The sequence below is a fragment of the Dasypus novemcinctus genome, chromosome 23 (genome assembly GCF_030445035.2).
Source record: "Dasypus novemcinctus isolate mDasNov1 chromosome 23, mDasNov1.1.hap2, whole genome shotgun sequence".
Lineage (NCBI taxonomy): Eukaryota > Metazoa > Chordata > Mammalia > Cingulata > Dasypodidae > Dasypus > Dasypus novemcinctus.
Window position 1 is genome coordinate 62,806,671 of NC_080695.1, and position 18,942 is coordinate 62,825,612.

The 18,942-nt window shown below is 45.1% G+C and overlaps 1 protein-coding gene across 8 annotated transcripts in view; it reads right to left on the reverse strand.

Annotated features, from left to right (window-relative positions):
• Nucleotides 1–18,907, reverse strand: part of CLEC16A (C-type lectin domain containing 16A) — a 224,021-nt gene extending 205,114 nt beyond the window's left edge. For 3 of the 8 annotated variants that reach the window (XM_058286467.2, XM_071211363.1, XM_058286470.2), the window contains exons 1-3: nucleotides 16,856–17,126; nucleotides 5,267–5,395; nucleotides 1,216–1,349 (exon numbers count right to left, since the gene is read on the reverse strand). In XM_058286467.2, the coding sequence (XP_058142450.1) occupies nucleotides 1,216–1,349; nucleotides 5,267–5,395; nucleotides 16,856–16,935 (343 nt within the window). In that variant the 5' untranslated portion in view covers nucleotides 16,936–17,126. Of the gene's footprint in view, nucleotides 1–1,215; nucleotides 1,350–5,266; nucleotides 5,396–16,855; nucleotides 17,171–18,712 lie in introns of those variants that run through there. The other 5 variants (XM_071211365.1, XM_058286468.2, XM_058286469.2 and 2 more) reach the window with 5 other exon arrangements.
• Nucleotides 18,908–18,942: the final 35 nt, after the last annotated feature.

An 18,942-nucleotide genomic window follows, 5' to 3' on the forward strand; every position in this document is an offset into this window, starting at 1 on the left:
CTGGGGGCAACACTGGCCTTTAATGATAAAACCAGCACCATTGGACACTTCCTGGCTGCCAGAAGCTCTCACATTTATTCAAACGACTGTGCTCCACAGGCCCCATGATAATCTCTACTCTACAGGTGCAGACCGTACAGCACGGAGGGCAGGAGTGCATAACAGGGCCTGGCACCGGGCTTGGTCTGAGGCCGGGCCTTTGCCAATGAGCTGGCTCTTCCCCTCTCAGCGTTCAGTGTTCAGAACCCGCACTTACTTCCTACCAGGTTAAGAGGAGCTGCTAACAAGAGAAACCACTTAGGAAGCCCTTCCCTGGGGAGTAGAGGACCGTCTCCTGAGACAGTAGCACCATCTAGTGGCTAATTCCCAGGGCCACAGTTCAGCAGCTCTTTCCTACCTCTCCCTCCTTCCTGGAGGAGAAAGGCCACCGTCTCTACCTCCTTCCACCACTAGAATCTTTTGTTCAAACCTGTCTTGGAGGCCTAGAGCCTGTTTTTGACATAGACATTTGGCCACTTGTCTTCTCTACTTACATAGGAGCCTGGGGCTTGGTTTAATCATCTTCCTCTACCCAGCAGATGCCAGTGGCACTTTCCCCACCTCAATTGTGACAACCAAAATGTCTCCAGATATTGCCGCATGTCCCGGGGGGAGGAGGGCGGCACATTCACTCCCAATTGAGCGCTGCTGAACTAAACTCTCCTGGGTTGAAACCCTTCTCTACTTTGGCCTTGCTAGTGCAATCACCTAGGGGCAGGAACTCAAACTCTCTCAGCATTAAAAGGAGGGTACCAAAAGCACCTGCCTCTCAGAGGTGGTTGTTACAGTTGAAGAAACTGGGGCTTAATAGGGGCAGGTAATAAGGTCAAAGCCACACACTCACTGGTCAGGGAGCCGGGACTGAACCTGGTGTCAGCTGCCGGAGCCCATGCCCTGCACGCTTTGTGGCCAAGGTCTTCCTTCCCCTGCCTCTTCTAATGCTTATGCCATTGGCTGATTATTCAGTGACCCCCATCTCTTTAAAGCTATAAAAAAAGAAATGCAAACATGCCCAGAATTGTTCAGAAGAGGTGAGCCCTCTCAAAGCCCTTCACAGTACCCACTCCCTTGTGCAGATGACCCAGTAAGCAGAGGCATTCAGAGAGCAGCACAAAAATGATGCAGAACTACAGACTCAGCAGTGCAAAGTCAAACACCAAGGGATAGCAGCCTTACAGAGTGAGGTCTCGTGACTGATATTCTCAAAGAGGATGTTCAGGGTCTGCAGCAGCTGAACGCACACATAGCGGCCCGATTTCTGCCGCAGGATGTTCAAGAAGAAAACAAACATGTTCTTCTCCAGGAAGAAGCTGGGGAGAAAATGAAAGAGAGTCATGTGGAAATCCAACCATCCTCTGGTTACATACCCGGCACACACACGGAGACCCCAGCCCCAAAGGTGCCCACAGAACAGCCAGACCATGCCTCACGCATGCCCTTGGCTGCCACACTCCCCAGTTCCCACAACACCATCTTCCATCAAGGTTAAAACACATCCCAGGACATGAGCACAGTGCTGATCTGGGAGGCAGTGAACTAGAGTTCCAACAGAATGGGAAAGATCTTTACCTACTAAACGATGGCACAGTAATCTATGTTTGTAAACTGGACAGGCAGCATTTCTCCATTGACTATTTTACATCCTTAGTTTTCCTCACTAAGCCTCTTTCTTTGTTAACCATATTGCTGAATGTTTAAAAAAGGGCGGCGGGGAGGGGGCCAGGGGAATTCCTTGCAAAGGAGTGAGATAATGTTGAATATTAAGAGTTTAAAGTCTGTAGTTTCAATAGACAGGGAAAAAGAGCTGGAAGGAAATATGAAGGTGCTGACACTGCAGTGGAACCCTAATAAGCCTCCACGTTTGCTTCCACCTTTCTTGTTCTAGATATTACACTTGTCTGCATGCAGCCTTGGCAGCACTGGCTTTCTGGGGTGCTCAGTGAATTTTTATCTTGGGAAAGAAACAAAATCCCCAAAGCCTTTTTTTAAAAGAAGAAAGTGTTTCTAGTCAGGTGTTCACTGTCTGCAAGCTAAGACCTGATGACTTCTACGTTAGGGTAATGAGAAGAAACCCGTGTCTGCCAGCTGCTGTAATTTTGGGTGTCTCTCCTGCCTCATCTGTCAGCCCCAGGATGGCAAGCTCATGCACATGACACTTGCTCACTACTCTATCATTTCTCTTTGAATCCATGAAAAGGAAAATGAATAAATAAACAATAAAAGATTTCCTGAAATCTTTTCCAACCCTGATTCTGGGAGCTTGTTGGCCTACAAATGCAACGCACATTGCTCCCAGTATATTTTTACTGGCCTAGTTTATTGACCTTCACTTCAGGTTGTATAAACCAGTGGCTCCCAAATATCACCCAACGAACATACTGCTGCAACTGTCAACTTGGCAACCAGCTAAAATGCCTGTACCTAGATCTGGCCCAGAGACTGCTTCAGTAAGTCTAGTATGAAATCCAGGAGCCTGGATGCCTTAGAAACTCCCTAAGGGAGTGGGGGCTCCTTGGAGAAATGGCTGATTCTAGGCTGGGGCTGAAAAAATACAAATTGATCCCAGAGCATCTTATAGTACCAGACAGGACATGGTCGGGGAAACAAAAGGATGGGGCATGTCAAAGAGACACAGGAGCCAACCTGAAAGAGCTCCCAATGGTCAAAGCTGCAACAATTTGAGCAACAAGATAAATAAGGCAGTATTACTTTATAACCCAAAGTATATATATCCATAAGTCCATAATATTATAAATAAATGATTGAATAAATAAATGGGGAACTAGAATAAATTTTTAAAAATAAAAATCAACGGAGAAGAGACAGCTCTTCTAGGCAGAAAAATTCCAAATATTCTATGTAGCTACTGCCCTCTCTAGGAGGTGGAGCTTAGTTGCCAACCTACTCCTCGAGTGCAAGTAGATTTAGTGTCTCACTTTCCAAGAATAGTGTAGGGAAAGGGAAATAGTAACTTTCCTGTGGAGAAACATGGCAGATACCACCATAACCGAGTGATCAAGTTAGCATTACCAGCAGTGTCATGTGAATGTCATGCCTGGTAGGATGTGATGAGAAGGTGTGGTGGTTTGAAGTTTGTACATATCCCCAAAAATATATTCTTAAATCAAACCCATTCCTGTGAGTGTAAACCAACATTATAAGTAGGATCTTTCGGTGAGGCTACCTCAGTTAAGGTGAGACCCTCTCAAGTCCTTTATAAACACAACGAATACAGAGAGAAAAAGAGAAAGCCAAAGAAGCAAGAAGATAAAAGCAACAAAACCCAGAAGAGAAGGGAGAGACCAGCAGATGCTATGTGCCTTGCCATGTGGCAATGGAGTCAAGGATCTGCAGCAGCCCGTCTTTAGAAAAAAAGTATTGCCTTGATGATGCCTTGATTTGAACATTTTCACGGCCTCAAATGTAAGCTAATAAATTCCCACTGCTTAAAGCCAACCCATTTCATAGTTATCTGTTTTGAGCAGCCTAGGAAATTAAAACAGAAGGGTACTTCACCCTCTGTGCCACTTGTCCCCAAAACCCATCACCCCAGTCAAATCAAGAGAAAAACATCAGACAAACTCAGATTAGTCAGACATTCCACAGGAGACTGGCCAGTCCTCCTCAATACTGTCAAAGTCATGAAAAACAAGGAGAGACTGAGAAACCACCCAGTCCAGAGGAGACCTGGGAGACATCACAACTAAGTGCAATGTGGTCTCCTGGATGGGATCATGCAACAGAAAGGGGCATTAATGGAAAAAACTGATGAAATTCAAATAAAGTCTTGAGTTTACTTAGTAATAGTGTACCAATATCAGTTTCTTTATTCTGACAAATGCATCCTGCTAACGTAACAGGTCAATATGGGGAAATTGGGCCAACAGTATACTAGAACTCTCTGTACTCTCTTTGCAACTTTTCTGTAAATCTAAAATTAAACTATTTTAGTTTAATAAACTAAACATTTATTAAAAATAAACACACTCTCTTGGGGACTCTATGGGGCAGCCGCTTAAGAACCACTGGAACTGTTAAGAGTCTCAGGAATGTTCCTAAGAATGATGCACGGACTAAGAAAGTCCATTCTAGTAAAGGGAGACAGCTTCTCATCTTCTCCCCAAGAATCTGTCCCATTTTCCAAAAATAGGTAACAAACAAAAATTGTTAAATTACCCATGAATCCCCATAAAGAAAGCTAGTCCCTCTAAGAAGCAACATAGTTTAGTACTCATAGATTTCCTTTGGGGATCATGGCCAGTGGCAAGGAAGCCTTGCATTATAAGGAGTGTGCATTTTACACAAGATTTACCTTAGATAACCTTTCTGGTGAAAATATAGAGATATCCCAAAAATCTGGATACCTTACAAGAGGCCAAGTTGGTAAATGGAGATCCTTTCTTTTTAAAATACGTCTTTATCATTGAGATCATAGTATTTGTAGTCTGTGTTTGGTGATCATCCTGTACTCAGACATCGAGAGAGGTCTAATGGGGAGACAGTTCATGGCGATGGCCTTGCCTCTTGGCTGTCCAGAAGGGACTCCTTTTTCATCATCATTTGCTGTCATGTACTGAGTGCCTATTTTATACCAGACATTAGACAGGGAACTTTCTATTCCCTTTCTTAAAGATGAAGAAACAGAGGCTCAGGGAGGTGAAGAGTCTGGCCTAAGATTGTCCATCTAGGAAGTACAAGAATGAGAAGCTCTTTCATGGGTTCTGGGGTGAGCCGCTGCTCCACCACTTACCAGCTGAGTGACCTTGAATAAAAATGGGGATGACAGGGTCCCCTCTGGGAGTTGTTGGGAGACTTCAATGAGATGGATTACCTCACCCAGAGCTTAGCACTGTGCCTGGCCCACCAGTAAACACAATGAATATTAGCCTTCAGTGACTCCTCCAGGGCAAGTGCTTTCAGTTCACTTAGAATCTAATGACCAAGGACATTTTTTTCTTCCTTCAGGGAGAGAATCAAGATACTAGGAAAATTATCTGTGACGTTTTCAGATTTTCTAGAGATACTCATTTCCATAACTTTTCCATTTTTGACTTGCATTTCTACAGTGTTTCAAGGACATTTTATACTGATATAGATATCTCTACAAGACCAAGTTACTGTCAAATCCTGACATCATCAAAAATCACTCATGGCATACATTTAGAAAAGCATTCCAAGGAAAAAAGAATCAAAATACACACACACACACACAATTAGGAACCCTTACTCAAATACAGAGCTGTCATTCTGATCTCCCCAGATCAGGATTTCGGTGATAGAACGGATGGTCTCCACTAGCAGGTTCCGGTTCTGTTCCGTGACTGTGGTGTTTTTGGTCAAAACGTGATACAAATATCTGAGAGGAAGGCACAAAAAAAAAAAAAAGAAAATCAGAGATTACCAACTGAAATGCAAGCCAGACACAATGACCTTGATGAACAACGTTAGCAGCATTTTGGGGACAGCACTAGATGTAACTCACCACTGAAGAAAAATGACAATGAAGTGTTAAATAGCCAAAGGCACACCAACCCAAACTGAGGCCAGAAACAGTGAAACCCTTCATGAGAGCCATTCTCAAATCCCAGTGGGCAAAAGAATTGCTTGAAGAGATGGATAAAGTGGGGGCATCCAGAGCCCACCCAGAGCTTCCAATTCAGCAGGACAATGACCTCCAAGTAATTCTGATGCCTGTGGAGCGAAGCAGGTGGACATTTAAAAGGGGGATCCGCTGCTTATGAAGGGTGGGTTCCAAAGCCACTGGCTGGGGTGAAAATCATGGACAATCAAAGTTATCCTTGGGCTGCCCTTCATCCCCCACAAAATACAGAATACATTGGAACTGTATTCTTGGAACTGATGGCTCAAGTCAAGTGGCTGGCTTGCAGATTCAGGACATCAAGTGTATTTGCTGAGCACAGGCTGTTAAATTCACAAAGTTAAACAGGCTTGAGAGGCATGGACTTGGGAGGCTATGTCACACTGTATTTCCTCCATGTAGGCAGGTCTGGAAGCAGCAGAGCCGTGAGTGCAGTCCTGCCCTCAAGGCCCTCTGTGCAGGACAGCATGGCCGAGGCTACTCCCGAGTAGTGTGGGAGGAGCACTAACTCACTGGTGTGGCTTTTGAGAGAGAGTAGCTTCTCCAGGGTCCATGGATCAAGGTAACTGCATCTGTCACTGGAACCTCAGACTTGGGGAGGAAAGGGGGACAACATGAAGGAAGTGACCTAGGAAGGCATCCCCTGATTTCTTTTTGGGGTGGGGATGAGGGAACTGGTAAGAGCAGGGTAGGGAAAGAACCTTGCAGATGGAACAATGAGAAGCAATATACTGTTTAAGTGGGCTAATTTTACTTATTCACGTTGTTGCTGTTTGACATATTTGAAAATATATGTAGAATCAATCATTTAATCAATTAGTTACTTTAGTTAAAAATTAATGCAATTTTTCTATGGTTGCAAAGCCTGTGCTTCTTAAAACATATATACATGCAAATAATTGCAGAAAAAATTGTAAATATTTTCTTTGACCACAGCTTGCCTTTTTACTCTCAGTGGTCTTTTTCTTTTAAAGAAGTACCAGAGATTGAACCCAGGACCTTGTATGTGGGAAGCAGGCATTCAACCACTTGAGCTATATCCACTCTCCTACAGTGGTCTTTTGATAAGAAGTTCTTAATTTTAATGTAGTCCAATTTATCAATCTTTCCCTTGATGGACAGTGTTTTTGGTAGCAAGTTTAAGAAATCCTTGCTTACCCTAAGATCATGAAGAAAGGCTACACTTTTTTATTAAAATGTGTTTTATAAGACCTTCATATTTTAACTTCATATTTGCAACTGATTTTTTTTCCTTCTTTATTTTTTTTTAATGTTACATTAAAAAAATATGAGGTCCCTATATACACACCCCCACCCCCCTCACCCCACTCCTCCCACATCTTTCATCATCGTAGGACATTCATTGCATTTGGTGAATACATTTTGGAGCACTGCTGCACCACATGGATAGTGGTTTACCTTGTAGTTTCACTCTCCCCCAGTCCACCCAGTGGGCCATGGCAGGACATACAATGTCCAGCATCTGTTCCTGAGTAACACCCAGGACAACTCCAAGTCTTGAAAATGCCTCCACATCATATCTGTTCTTCCCTTTCCCTGCCCTCAGCTGCTTCCGCAGCCACTTTCTCCATATCAATGCTACAATTTCTTCCATTACTAATCACAATAGTTCCAGAGTACTCTAGGCCTAGAGTACACAGGTATTTCAGGTACACAGCCTCATAATCATAGCCATCAGTTTCAAGGGCTCATTGTTGGACCATCCGTCTTTATTGGTCTTTGCCATTGCACCTGTGGGATTATTGCTATTCCATTGGAGAATATGATAGAGCTTCCCTAGCTAGGAACTCAGCACTCCCTCAGTTCCGCAACTGATTTTTACATATGGTGTGAGGTGTTGGCCAAAATTCATTTTTCTGTATGGCTATCTAACCCACTCAGCACCATCTACTGAAAAGGTATCCACTGCACTCCAGAGTCGCCTCACTGTCGTTAATCCCGTGACTGCATAGGTGTGGTCTCTCTTTCTGGACTCTTTAGTTCCACTGATCTATTTGTCTACCCTTGTGCCAAAAACATGCTCTCTGATTATTGAAGCTTTATAATAAACCTGAATAAATGGTAATTTCTCCAACTTCTTTCCTTATTATTTTTCAATAGTATACCGGTTATTCTTGGCCTTTTGCATGTCCATATAAATTTTTAAACACCTTGTTAATTTCCACAAAAAAATACCTGTTAAAACTTCCTTTGAAGCTGTCCTAAATCCATAGCTAATTTTGGGGAGAAATGACATCTTTATAATATTGCAACATTATGATATTTACAAAATTTTTTTCAATGCTTCCTGGGTAGAGTCCTTGAACTTCTTTTGTTAGATTTATTCCAAGGATTATGATGTTTTCTGTTGCTACTGTGAATGGTATTGATTGAAATAGTCATTTTCTTTTTTGCTGCTATATAGAAATACCCTCTAGATTTGAAGCTCTAAAGTTCTGTGATTAGCATACCAACTCCTTGCTCATCTTTTCATCCCCACAATGCCTAAACACAGTTTAACGAAATATTTTAGGAAGAGATCTTCACTATATGTTTGCTTAAATGTACTGGATGGGGGTAGCTGAATGGATTAGGATTTAATGTTTTAATACTGCATCTAATACCTGACTTATCAAAGATCAAGTAATGCAACCATCTCAGAAATATATATAGTCTAAATAACTTTTTGATTATAGAGGTATTTCTTTTTGAAAGATTAGAAACATAAAAAATAAAAATAAAAAGATGTCAATAATTAATCATGCCACTTCCCCAGAGACGACCACGGCTGGAGAGGTGATGCACTTCCCTTGCTCTTTTTCTTTCCTGTGGATATTTTAAGTAGTTGATTCTCTTGTTGCATATCCATATCCATGCCTACCATATTCCCACCTCCCTCTAAAATAAAAGCTCCTGTTATTGTTATTGGCAACTGTTAGTAAAATCTATAATGGCTATAAAGTATGCTGTTGAAAGATAAGCCCAGCAGTTTGTCTTCTGCTGGGCAAGAAGATGCCTAGTTGCTTAGATGACCAACAATATTGCAATGACTAGGTCTGTGTGCAAAACTGTGTCCCCTTCTCAGATAAGTTTCCATGGACAGACTGCTTACCTTGGACACATATTCAACTAGAGTAAAGCAAGATTTTGACTACTTTTTCTCTTACAGTGAGAACAACCGTTACAGTGGTAACATTTTCTCTCAAACCGTGTGTGCACATTTTAATCACCATCCTCAAAACTGTTACTACGGCCAGACCCTGTTCTGTGTGTTTCCCACGTCTTCACACATTTAACCATACAACGACCCTGTGGGGCTGAGGCTCTGGGAGTGAGGGGGCCTGCACAGAGTCTGGAGGTAGCATGGGGTGGAACCAGAATGAGAAGAATCTAGGCCATCTGACCCCAGACTCCCTGCTTACGGCGATTATGCTAAAGAAAGTGCAAACAACAAAGTACCTGATACTTTTCTTAGTCCAGCATTTCCATGAAGTTATGAATACCTAACACAGAAGAAAATCAATCAGATAAACCAAAGTCATAGAAATGCCCATCAGATTTCAGAAAAATCCTAATAACTGATGATTTATTCCATTTCTTCAGGAAAGAGCCAGCATGATCATATCTCAACCCAAGTTCTGCAGAATGAAGTCTCAACATCAGACCCTTGGACCTCAGCAAGCTCCACACTGGCAGATGAACTTAAAAGGCTAAAATACCCAGAGATGGAAAAACTGCAACCCACTGCCAACCAGCAACCAACACACTAGAGGCTCATCACCAAGACAAGGGCCTGGAAACAAATCCCATCTCACCAGACCATGCTTTCTCCAGAGAGATGCTTATTTCACAAGTTAGACCATTACAATAATAAAGTCTCATAATCTCCAGAAATTAATGACATCCATTTCAGAGATAGACATACTAAGTTCAAGTTCATCTTTGTGACAGCAGCTTCTAAAGACAGGAAGAAGTTGTATGACACATAATAATGTCTGTTAAGAGGCTCCTTTGAAGATCCTGAAATTTATCTGCAAACTAGTCAGTGAGAAAGGAAAATCAGAGAGATGGAAGCCTAGGAGGACAAGAACTCCACCCTCTTCAATGCAGACCCACTAAGGAGAAAGTGGGGATGCAGAGCCTGTGTCTGCTCGGCCCACTCAGCACCAGGGCAGACACACGAGACATTCCCCAAAATGTCCCACCCTGTGCCTCGAAAAATCTCCATTTGGCCAGTGTCCAGCCTTTGGCCAACAGAACCAGGAGAAGCACCGCACAGCCTGGAATCAGACTAGGGATTAGAGAAAGGTGCTCACAGGCACTGCTTCTCCTGATGAATCACTCCCAAAAAATGTGAAACTGGGCCAACGAGTGGGACCAGGCCTACGGTGCCTGGGAGCCTGGGCTCAGAGAGAGGCACAGTGTGGCAGGACTTCCGCCCTAGAAGTGAAAGCTCTGGCACAGGTGCTGTGACCAAACTGGCAAGAGCAAGCAGCTGTGAAGAATAGGCTGCCTAGACCTGGCCTCTTTCATTCACCCTAGGACAAATATTTGTCGATCACTTACACTGTGCCAGGTGCTGTGCTCGCATCCAACAAAGCCCAGGTAAACATTTAAAGCTGCACAAGGTCCCTGCCTTTATGGAGCTATGTTCACATTGGGGAAAACAAACAAATATTTACAAAATACAATTGCTGATGGTGAAAAGTACAATGAAGAAAATCAAACAGGAAAATGGGATGGGGGAAGGTTCTGAGGAGGTGTGCTTTGAGCCGTAGGGTGCTCAGATCTACAGCAGTATTTCAATGTGCACATCCCTGCAGCTTAACCTGCTGGAGTGATTGCTACTGAAGCAGATTCCCAGGCCATCTGGTCCCAATGAACCAGAGGAAGGAGGCCTGGAGGATGCACTATAGAAGCTACCCAGGCTATTCTGATGCATGTTGCAGTTTGAAACTACAGATCTAGGGGAAGTATCTTCTAGGCAGAGGAAATTGCTAGTGTAAAGACCCTAGCCAATAACCTGGCATGTATGGGAAACAAAATGGCCAGGTGGCTGGGGGTGAGGGCAGGGGAGGCAAGGGCCAGATCATGTAAGGCCTTGTAGGCCAAAGAAAGGAGTTTGGATATTATTCCAAGTGCAATGGGAAGCCAATGGAGGGATTTAGACAGCCGATGAGGGGATCTAACTTACATACTTAAAAGTACATTCTGGCTTCTGGATAGAGAATGGATGGAAGGGAGAAAGGAAGAATCAGGGAGGCCAGTCGAGACTGCTGCCACTTGGCTCAGCTGCTTAACTCACACCAGTGAGTCAGTCTTTCCCTGCACTTGAATCACACAGAGCAAGTACTCAGAATGTACCAGCACAGTCCACATCTCACAGGGGTGTCTAACAGGTAGGGAAACAAGACAGACACCAAGCAACTGGTGAGCAGGGAACTTTAACACCGCGCTTCTTACCAGCACCCCCAATCTCTTTGAGATTTTTCAAGACTTCCTGTGGTAGGCATTGCTGGCTGACTTCCCAGCATCCAGCCCACCCTATCCCCCTGAGTGGAGGCAGGATGGGGCTGATTCTGTCTCTAGCTACAGGGACTCTTGAGACTACGTAAAATGACCCATACAAGTCAGAGCTGAGCATGGCCCACAGAGAAATCCAGGCCTTTGGAGCAATGACTGGGGGAGAAAGGGCTCTCCTTCTGGACAGTGTGGTGTGCTGCAGATATAAAAAAAGTCAACTTGAAGGAAAGGGCCCCATACAGAGGAGGATACACAAAGGAATAAGAGAAATGGAACTGGCACCCCAATCAATCCATACCTGCAGCTTGCCTACTTAGAGTTTTCTGTAACATGAACCAACAAATTCTCATATTTAAGCCAGGGTCAGTTTGAGCCAGTCTGTTATTTGCAACCAAAAATACTGATGCTTACACTAAGAACAAAACAAAACACTAGGTAGAATAAATCATACAGCCCCAAGAAGTCAAAATGATAAAGGAAACACCAAGGAAAACAATTATGCCAGAAAACGTAGGCTAAGGAAAGCTTTTACAATTAGGAAAAACAACCAGGTTTGAGCTTCCTGACAGTCAACATGAACAGGGAACTCAACTCTGTAATGGTTACAGAGTTCTCTCATTCTCTAATAAGAGGAAGTAGATCCCCTGATCAGGAGGTTCAGACTTCTTTGTTCTGAGGGTCGGGTAGGGTAAGGTGAGGATCTGTCACATGGACAGATCTTTATTTAAAAGATATAATGACCAATGTCCATGATGGGCCTCGAAGCAATCCTAGATAAAAGCCAAAATCAGAATGATTAGGCTGAAATGATAAAAAGAAATGCCTAAGGAGCATGACTAGCTTCTGGGGAACTAACTCAACGTTGGGATAAAGCCTAAGGAACCTACAAGACTCAACAGCCAGTCCACTCTTTGGCCATGAGAAGATGGTATATAAGGTGTTCATTGTGCCAGCGAAAAAAAGTACAAGAGAAGTTGGAGAAGACAGTAAAAGTTCTCCGTGGCTGAAGTCACCAGGAATGACTTATGTTATGGAAGAATTTATAACTGAAGGGTATAGCTAAAGCATTCAGATGGGCAGGGAGAAAAAAGATACCTCAGAGGAGGAGCGTGAAGACATAGACAAAGGGGTGTGTGAGGTGTCTAACAGTGATAGGGAGAGAAAAACCGCCAACACGAAATTATGTGAGATATATATTTGAGTGATTACAAGTATCTACTAGAACTTACCAGAAGACTGTAGCAGCTCCCTGAGGGGGCACCCCACCTCCAGCCCAGCCCTCCTCCAATCCATTCTCCAAACTTCAGCCGGACCACAGCATTCCTTGTTAAAAACCCTCCATGGCTCCCCACTGTTCTCAGACTTAACGTGACTTACAAGGAAAAGCAGGACTGGCCTCTGGTGACCTCTCCATATGCATCATCCCACCCTCACTTCCTAGATCCCTCCATCCCCATGTACACCCTGTACTGAGTGACTTGCATTCGGCCACTGTCACAGGTTCTCTCTATCCCCTCCAGGCATTCTCAAATGCTATCTCCTCCACCAGAAACACCCTCCCCTCCACCTCCCCCTGCACTTTACTACTTGGAACTACCTATCCTTTAGGTCTCCATTTAGAGGGACTTCTGCTAACAAGGATGTTACTGAGTCCCAACCCTAGGTTAAAGGGCCCTCCTCGATGCTCCCTAACTAAATGGGCAGGAACAGAGTCCAGAGCTCTTTGAAGGCTGGAATAAGACCTTAAATTTGACATAGTACATGCCCAGGACCATTATAGGTGTGTTGGTGGGGAGGGTGATATGGTGAATATGATATTTTAAAAAATAAATTGTGTACCCCAAGCTCTTAAAATGGCACTATCTTAGCCAAAAATTGAGTATACCAAAAGTAGTTATGTATCTGCCTGCTAGGTATATATTCCCCTCCTTTTTTGGGGAATAACCCCTAATTTCTCCTTTGGGGAACCATGCCTCTCTCCCATTCTTGGTCTATTAGCTTGGGCTGATATTACCACCAGCTCCAGGGAAGGGCATGAAGCAGTTCTTGGCCATTTAGGGCTCTCCATCCGCCTGGCCACAGCAACAAGCTCAGAGATAGGCATGAGATTCCAGATTTGTCTACGGATACTCAATTCTGGACTTCTGCTGGCAGTATTAAGAAAAGAAGCTCTCTTTTCCCCAGGGATTGCTAAGTATAAACCTGGAGCATACTTGACAATGACAAGAACAAGAAAGAAGTAGAGCTGAGAGTTGGAAAGAGGCAGATTCCTGACAGCTTGGATTCAATGACAGGAGCCAATAAATTCCATTTTTGGCTTAAGGCAATTAGAGCTGGGTTTCTGTCACTTGCAACCAAGAATCTTGATTCCCAAACCAAGGTAACCAGAATTAAGGGAACTACACAACAAAAAAGTTGTTTGTGGACTCAGTTCTGGCAAAGGTTATGTTTTGGGAGCAATCAAATGACTCCGTAACCAAGGTTCTGCTTGGTGGTTGGCATGTGCTGGTAAATGTCACAGCCACTAGTCTGGGTAATAATCCACCCATGATGGGTAGTAAATAACCTCTTGCCTTAACTAAGTCACTAACTTGATTCGGTAGGCAAGGACCACAGGTAGAGTTTTCCATCATTTAGCAAAAGTAAAATCCTGTAATCAGAGGTTTCCTTCATGGCTCTTTCTTGTTTGCAAGCTGGGAATGTGATGAAGGAAGTTATGATTAAAAAGGGTTTTCAACTCTCTGTTCTATTGCAATTTTTCTGCAAATAGTTGTCTATTAAAAGGTGGGAATGGGTGGCCCCAAATGCTCTAACGGCATGCAGAGAAAATAAAAGTCAGTATAAATTCTTTTAAACACCCTTACCTTTCCTCTTTACTTACAGTGTCTGAGGTCAGAACAAAGATGGATTAGGGCCTGTCACTTGTCACTGGTAGATTGGCCAAACTGTCCTGGTTTACCCAAGACTTCCCCAGTTTTAGCACAGAAAGTCTCATGTCCTGGGAGTACCAGGCAAACCCAGATGGGTGGTCACCGTACATGTCAGACAAAGCACAAGCCCCACTCTACCTCCAGCCTTGTTTCCCACAACTATAAGCCTCCAGCTCTGCACTTTCACAAAAGCAAAAACCCCAGTGATGCTGGTTCTCCCTCCTAACCCTACACCCCTCTTCTCAACATGATGACTCCTACTTGTCTCTGAAGACTCTGCTCTGCTGTTACTTTCTCCAGACGGTTTCCAAGAAGGGTTTCTATGGAACAGTAATTGTCTATATGGTTGTCTTCTCCACCAGCCCAAGAGCTCCCTAAGGGAATGAACTGTTCTATACCCAAGGCCCAAGAAGCTCACTAGCCAAATGAAAAGCATCGCAAGAACTGGGGTGGGCGCTTAGCCATTAGGACACTCTCTTCCAAATCACCTTGTGACCTTCTAAGTCCAATATACAAATGTGTGACCAATACACAAATGGCCAAGTTTTTCAGGCTGTAATATGGATTAAGCTGATCTGCCTGATGCTGGACAAGGACTCAGAGTTCCAAAAAGCACCCAAAAGACAGGAGTCCTAAACTTTAACCTGAGCAGTTCTCAAGATACTTCAAAGGAACCTGAGAATCTCTACCATTCCCTGTCAGGCCAGCAAGGATGCCTGATTGGAAGTGAGGCTCAATCAAGCCAAAATTCTCCCCAAAGTGACCTATCGGAAAATTTTACTTAGAGAGACAGTTAATGAGTGAAAACTCTGAAGTCAGACTACCTAGGTTTAAATCCTGGCTCTGACACCTTTCAGCTGTTGTAACCTTGGGACAAGTGACTTAAGCTCTTTGACCCTGGTTTGCACATCAATAAAGAGCTGGAAAATAAAATTTTAAAAAAAGGGAGGGGGGGGCTAGAGTCAGGCAGTTAGGTGAGAGTCTGCAGGCACTGTGGGTGCCCACAGGAGGCCCAGCCTCCTCTAGATAACCACTCTTCCTTCAGCCAATCCACCCACTCTTAAATTCCCGAAATTCTTCAGCCTCTCCCTTTCCCAAACAGCTGCACTCCCATTTAAGATTCCTGCTTCCCTACCCACCCCCATTCTTGCCCTGGGCCTCTTTCCATCCCTCTGTCTTCTCTCGCCATCCCCCTAAAATCATCCCTCACCCAACCCCTCTGCCTCCCATTCTTTGAGTCCCACAAGCATTTACCCCGCTTCACGCTAGAAGGGACACGACTGAGAATCACCCAGTCCTCTTAAATGCAAAGCCACCCATCCAATTCCCCTTACACCAATCCCTTTCCATGGCTCCCTGTCTCCCTCCTACCATTCCCACTCCCTTCTCCCTCCCCCCAAATCCCTCTCCCTTCCCATAAGTTATCCTGGGAGCTCCCTCTCGAGACTAGCCTATTTCTTACCACCAAAGGTCTGCCTACTCCCACCCTACCCTGCCCGATCCCACCCCACATACTACAGAATCACCCTTCTCAAAGGTCTCCAGTTTTCCATCACTCCTTTCCCAGACCCCCTGGAGTCTCTGCCTCCCTTCTAGACACTTCCCCCAATTCATTCATTCATTTTTTTCATTTTTTAAGTATCCATTAAGTTCCTACATGACATAGGCACAGCCTGGATGCTGGAATTACACAGTTATGACCAAAACAAGCAGTCTTTGCCCACCTGGAAGTACTAGTTTAGTAGGTGGCAGAAAAAAAGTAAAAATAAACAAGATAATGGCAGATAGTGGAGAAGCAGAAATATCTGATGGAAAGGGATTATGGTGGGCAGAGATGGTCTGGGGAGGCCTTCTGGACTGATAAACACAGCCACCACTATTACCCACCTATGTGGCAGAGGCTGGGCTAATCTCTTTCCTTGGATGGCATAACTCAATCCTTGGGCAATGACCACCAACCTCACATGCAGATGAAGAAATGCCAGCTCACAAAGGTGAAGTAATCTGTCACAGGTCACACAGTCATTAAGTGGGTGGAGTCAGGATTTGAACACAGGTCTGACTGCAAAGCCAGGCATTTAATCTCTCTGTACTCCTGCTTCTCAGAACATGTGTTTGCCACCTGTACACCCTCAGAGCGCTACTTCTAATTGTTTTCCCTTAAACTTTCCCCCGGAAACAGCCTGTTGTTTTGTTGTTGTTTTCAACTATTGCCATTTACCTAGCATTTGTGCATGGTAGCTTTAGTGCATTCTCTTGGCCAACCCTCAAAAACAATCCTAAGAAGCAGGTGCTGTCATTATATCCAGTTTACAACTGAGGAAACTGAGGTCTAAATTCACACACCTAAATTCGAACCCAGCCCTCTTCGACTGCAGGATCATGGCCCTTGACCCTTACGCTATCCAGTATAAGAAGTACCACCCCAGGAAGCTCGGTGCCCATCGTCCGCCCCCGTCAAGAGCGATGTCCGCGTTCAGAAACGAATCCTTTCCCCTTACTTTACAAGTGGGAATACTGAGACTCTGAGCAGCTAAACAATTTGCCCAAGGTCACATAGCCAGGAGCGACGGGGTCAGGGTTCGAACCCAGGCGCTCTGACTCCAGTGCCCTCGCTCTTACCACCACACATCCTTCCCCAGGAGCCTCTCTCCGCCCCCCACCTCAGCTCTCACACTTCCCAGCGCCCCCGGCCCGGGGCTACGCGCCTCCATCCCCGTGACCGGCTCCGCGGCCTCTCCCCTCCGCCCCCCAACACACTCACTTGAGGTGGTCCAAGGAGTGGATATTGCGGGACGACTTGCCATGGCCCCCGCCCACCCAGCTCCGCGAGCGGCCAAACATGTCGGCGGCCCCGGCCCGTGGCTCGCTTCACGGTCTCATGCCCAAGCACAAGCGGAGGAGGCGGAGGCGGAGGCAGAGGTGGTGAAGGGACCACCAGCCACCTTCCTCCCCGGCCCTCAGCCCTGTACTGACATTCAGCCGGAACCGGCCGTTCGGCCGCCGCGCTTTACGGCCGCCGCCGCGAGGAATGCTGGGAAATGCGGTTCACCAGCGAGACCCCTGCCAACAGGACTCTGCGAACGGACTACAAGGCCCAGCGTGCATCGCGCGAGTGTAGGCCTGCGCTCCAGGAACCGGCGGAGCGAGAGGCGGATCCTAAGGGCGGGAGGGAATTGGAGGCCTATGGGCGGAAACCCTGTGACAGGAACCAGTGAGGCTAAAGATGACGCAGGTGAGTAGAAGTAACCCACAATATGAGCAACTATTAGCTTTATAATAAAAATAAGAATAACTATTGTATGACATAACCAGGTGCCACTACCCTGAGTGCTTTACGTGTACTGTTATTTAATTCTCACAACAACCCTATGAGGTGAGGACTATTATTATCCCCATTTTACTAGCCTGAAACTGAGTCACAGAGAGGTTGACTTGCCTAACATCATGCAGTTAATCAGTGGCAGAATCAAGAATCAAATCCAGATACCCTTATTTTATCCCCCAGTAAACCAAAACTGCACCAAATCTGGAATGGCCTTGTTTGTCCTTGCCAGCTTTTCCTTTTACCACTTCAATTTTTAAAAATACTTGAAAGGCCTTCAAGCCACATTGTACCAAGTCTGAACAGCCTGTCCTGTCAGTGGATTTTTCTGGTCTGCACCCCAAATCCATGCCATTTCCCAAACTACCAAGAAAGAAATAAAAGGAAAGAAAGAAAAAGAAAGAAAGAAAAGAAAAGAGAAATGGAACACCCAGCTTTCTACATGAGCCAAGAAAATGTACTTGAATTTTTCTCCTAGATTAGGAGTGGGTACCTCCCTGCAAGCAAGCCTGTCCTGTTCACCATTCATTCCTTCACTCATTCATTTCTACACCTCATAGTTATCAAAGGCTTACTGTGTCCCATTAACTGTGCTGAGGAAACAGTGGGGCCAGTAGCCAATATTTTCCCAAATGCCTAGGACAAATAACTGCCGGAGCGAGTGAAGGAAGGAAGGTTTGTTCCACCTTCAGTAGTTGGAGAAATTGAGACCAGTGGAAGATTAATGGTTAGCTCTGTAATTCATCATGAGGGATGAAGGATGAGGGAAAGGGGTGTTGGGGACAGAGAAAGTCATGGAGAAAAGGGGACAGGTTCTGGACTTCCAAGTACACAGGCACAGTAGCTACACTGCAGTGATCAGCCCAAATTAAAGGGCTGTAAAGCTCAGTGGGGCCTGATATTTCAAGGTTGGTTGAACTGCTTTTGGAAAGCGTTTTGAGTAAGACGAGTCACCTGAAGGATGCAAAAGGCTTGCCCAAGCAAAAGCGAATCAGCAGGTGGCAGAGAGACTTACTTTTTCTCTGTGTACCTCCTGGTTGCTTGAATGTTTACCTCCGTACATTATTATTGTTTTTAAACATGGAACACGGTTTACAAAATAAAAACTAAAGCAACCTTGCTGGCTGAAGCCCGACCCTTCAGGGAATCTCTTTCCCTGTGAAGCAGACTTCCCCAACGGGCGCACCTCTGAGCAGTCAGAATTTGGAGAGGGGAAGGGAGCATTGACTGGACTTTGTGAAAGTCCAAAATTTTTACTGGAAATACCCGCCACCCCTCCTCCGCTTCCTTTCTCACCTGGGGAAACTGAGTCCCAAAAAGACGTAGCGCCATACCCAATTCCAGCAAGGGGCGCAGGAAGCGCGGGCGCTCTTTCCGCTTTAGTAGCCTTAGAATGCGTCTAGATTTGAATGGTGTTCAGTCCCTTCTTTCACTCCCCGGACCCGCAGAGCCAATCAGTCTGCAAGAACAGGCCTGGGATATACGAACTATGAAAGCGATTCACGCCAGCGCCCCCCCGAGGGGCG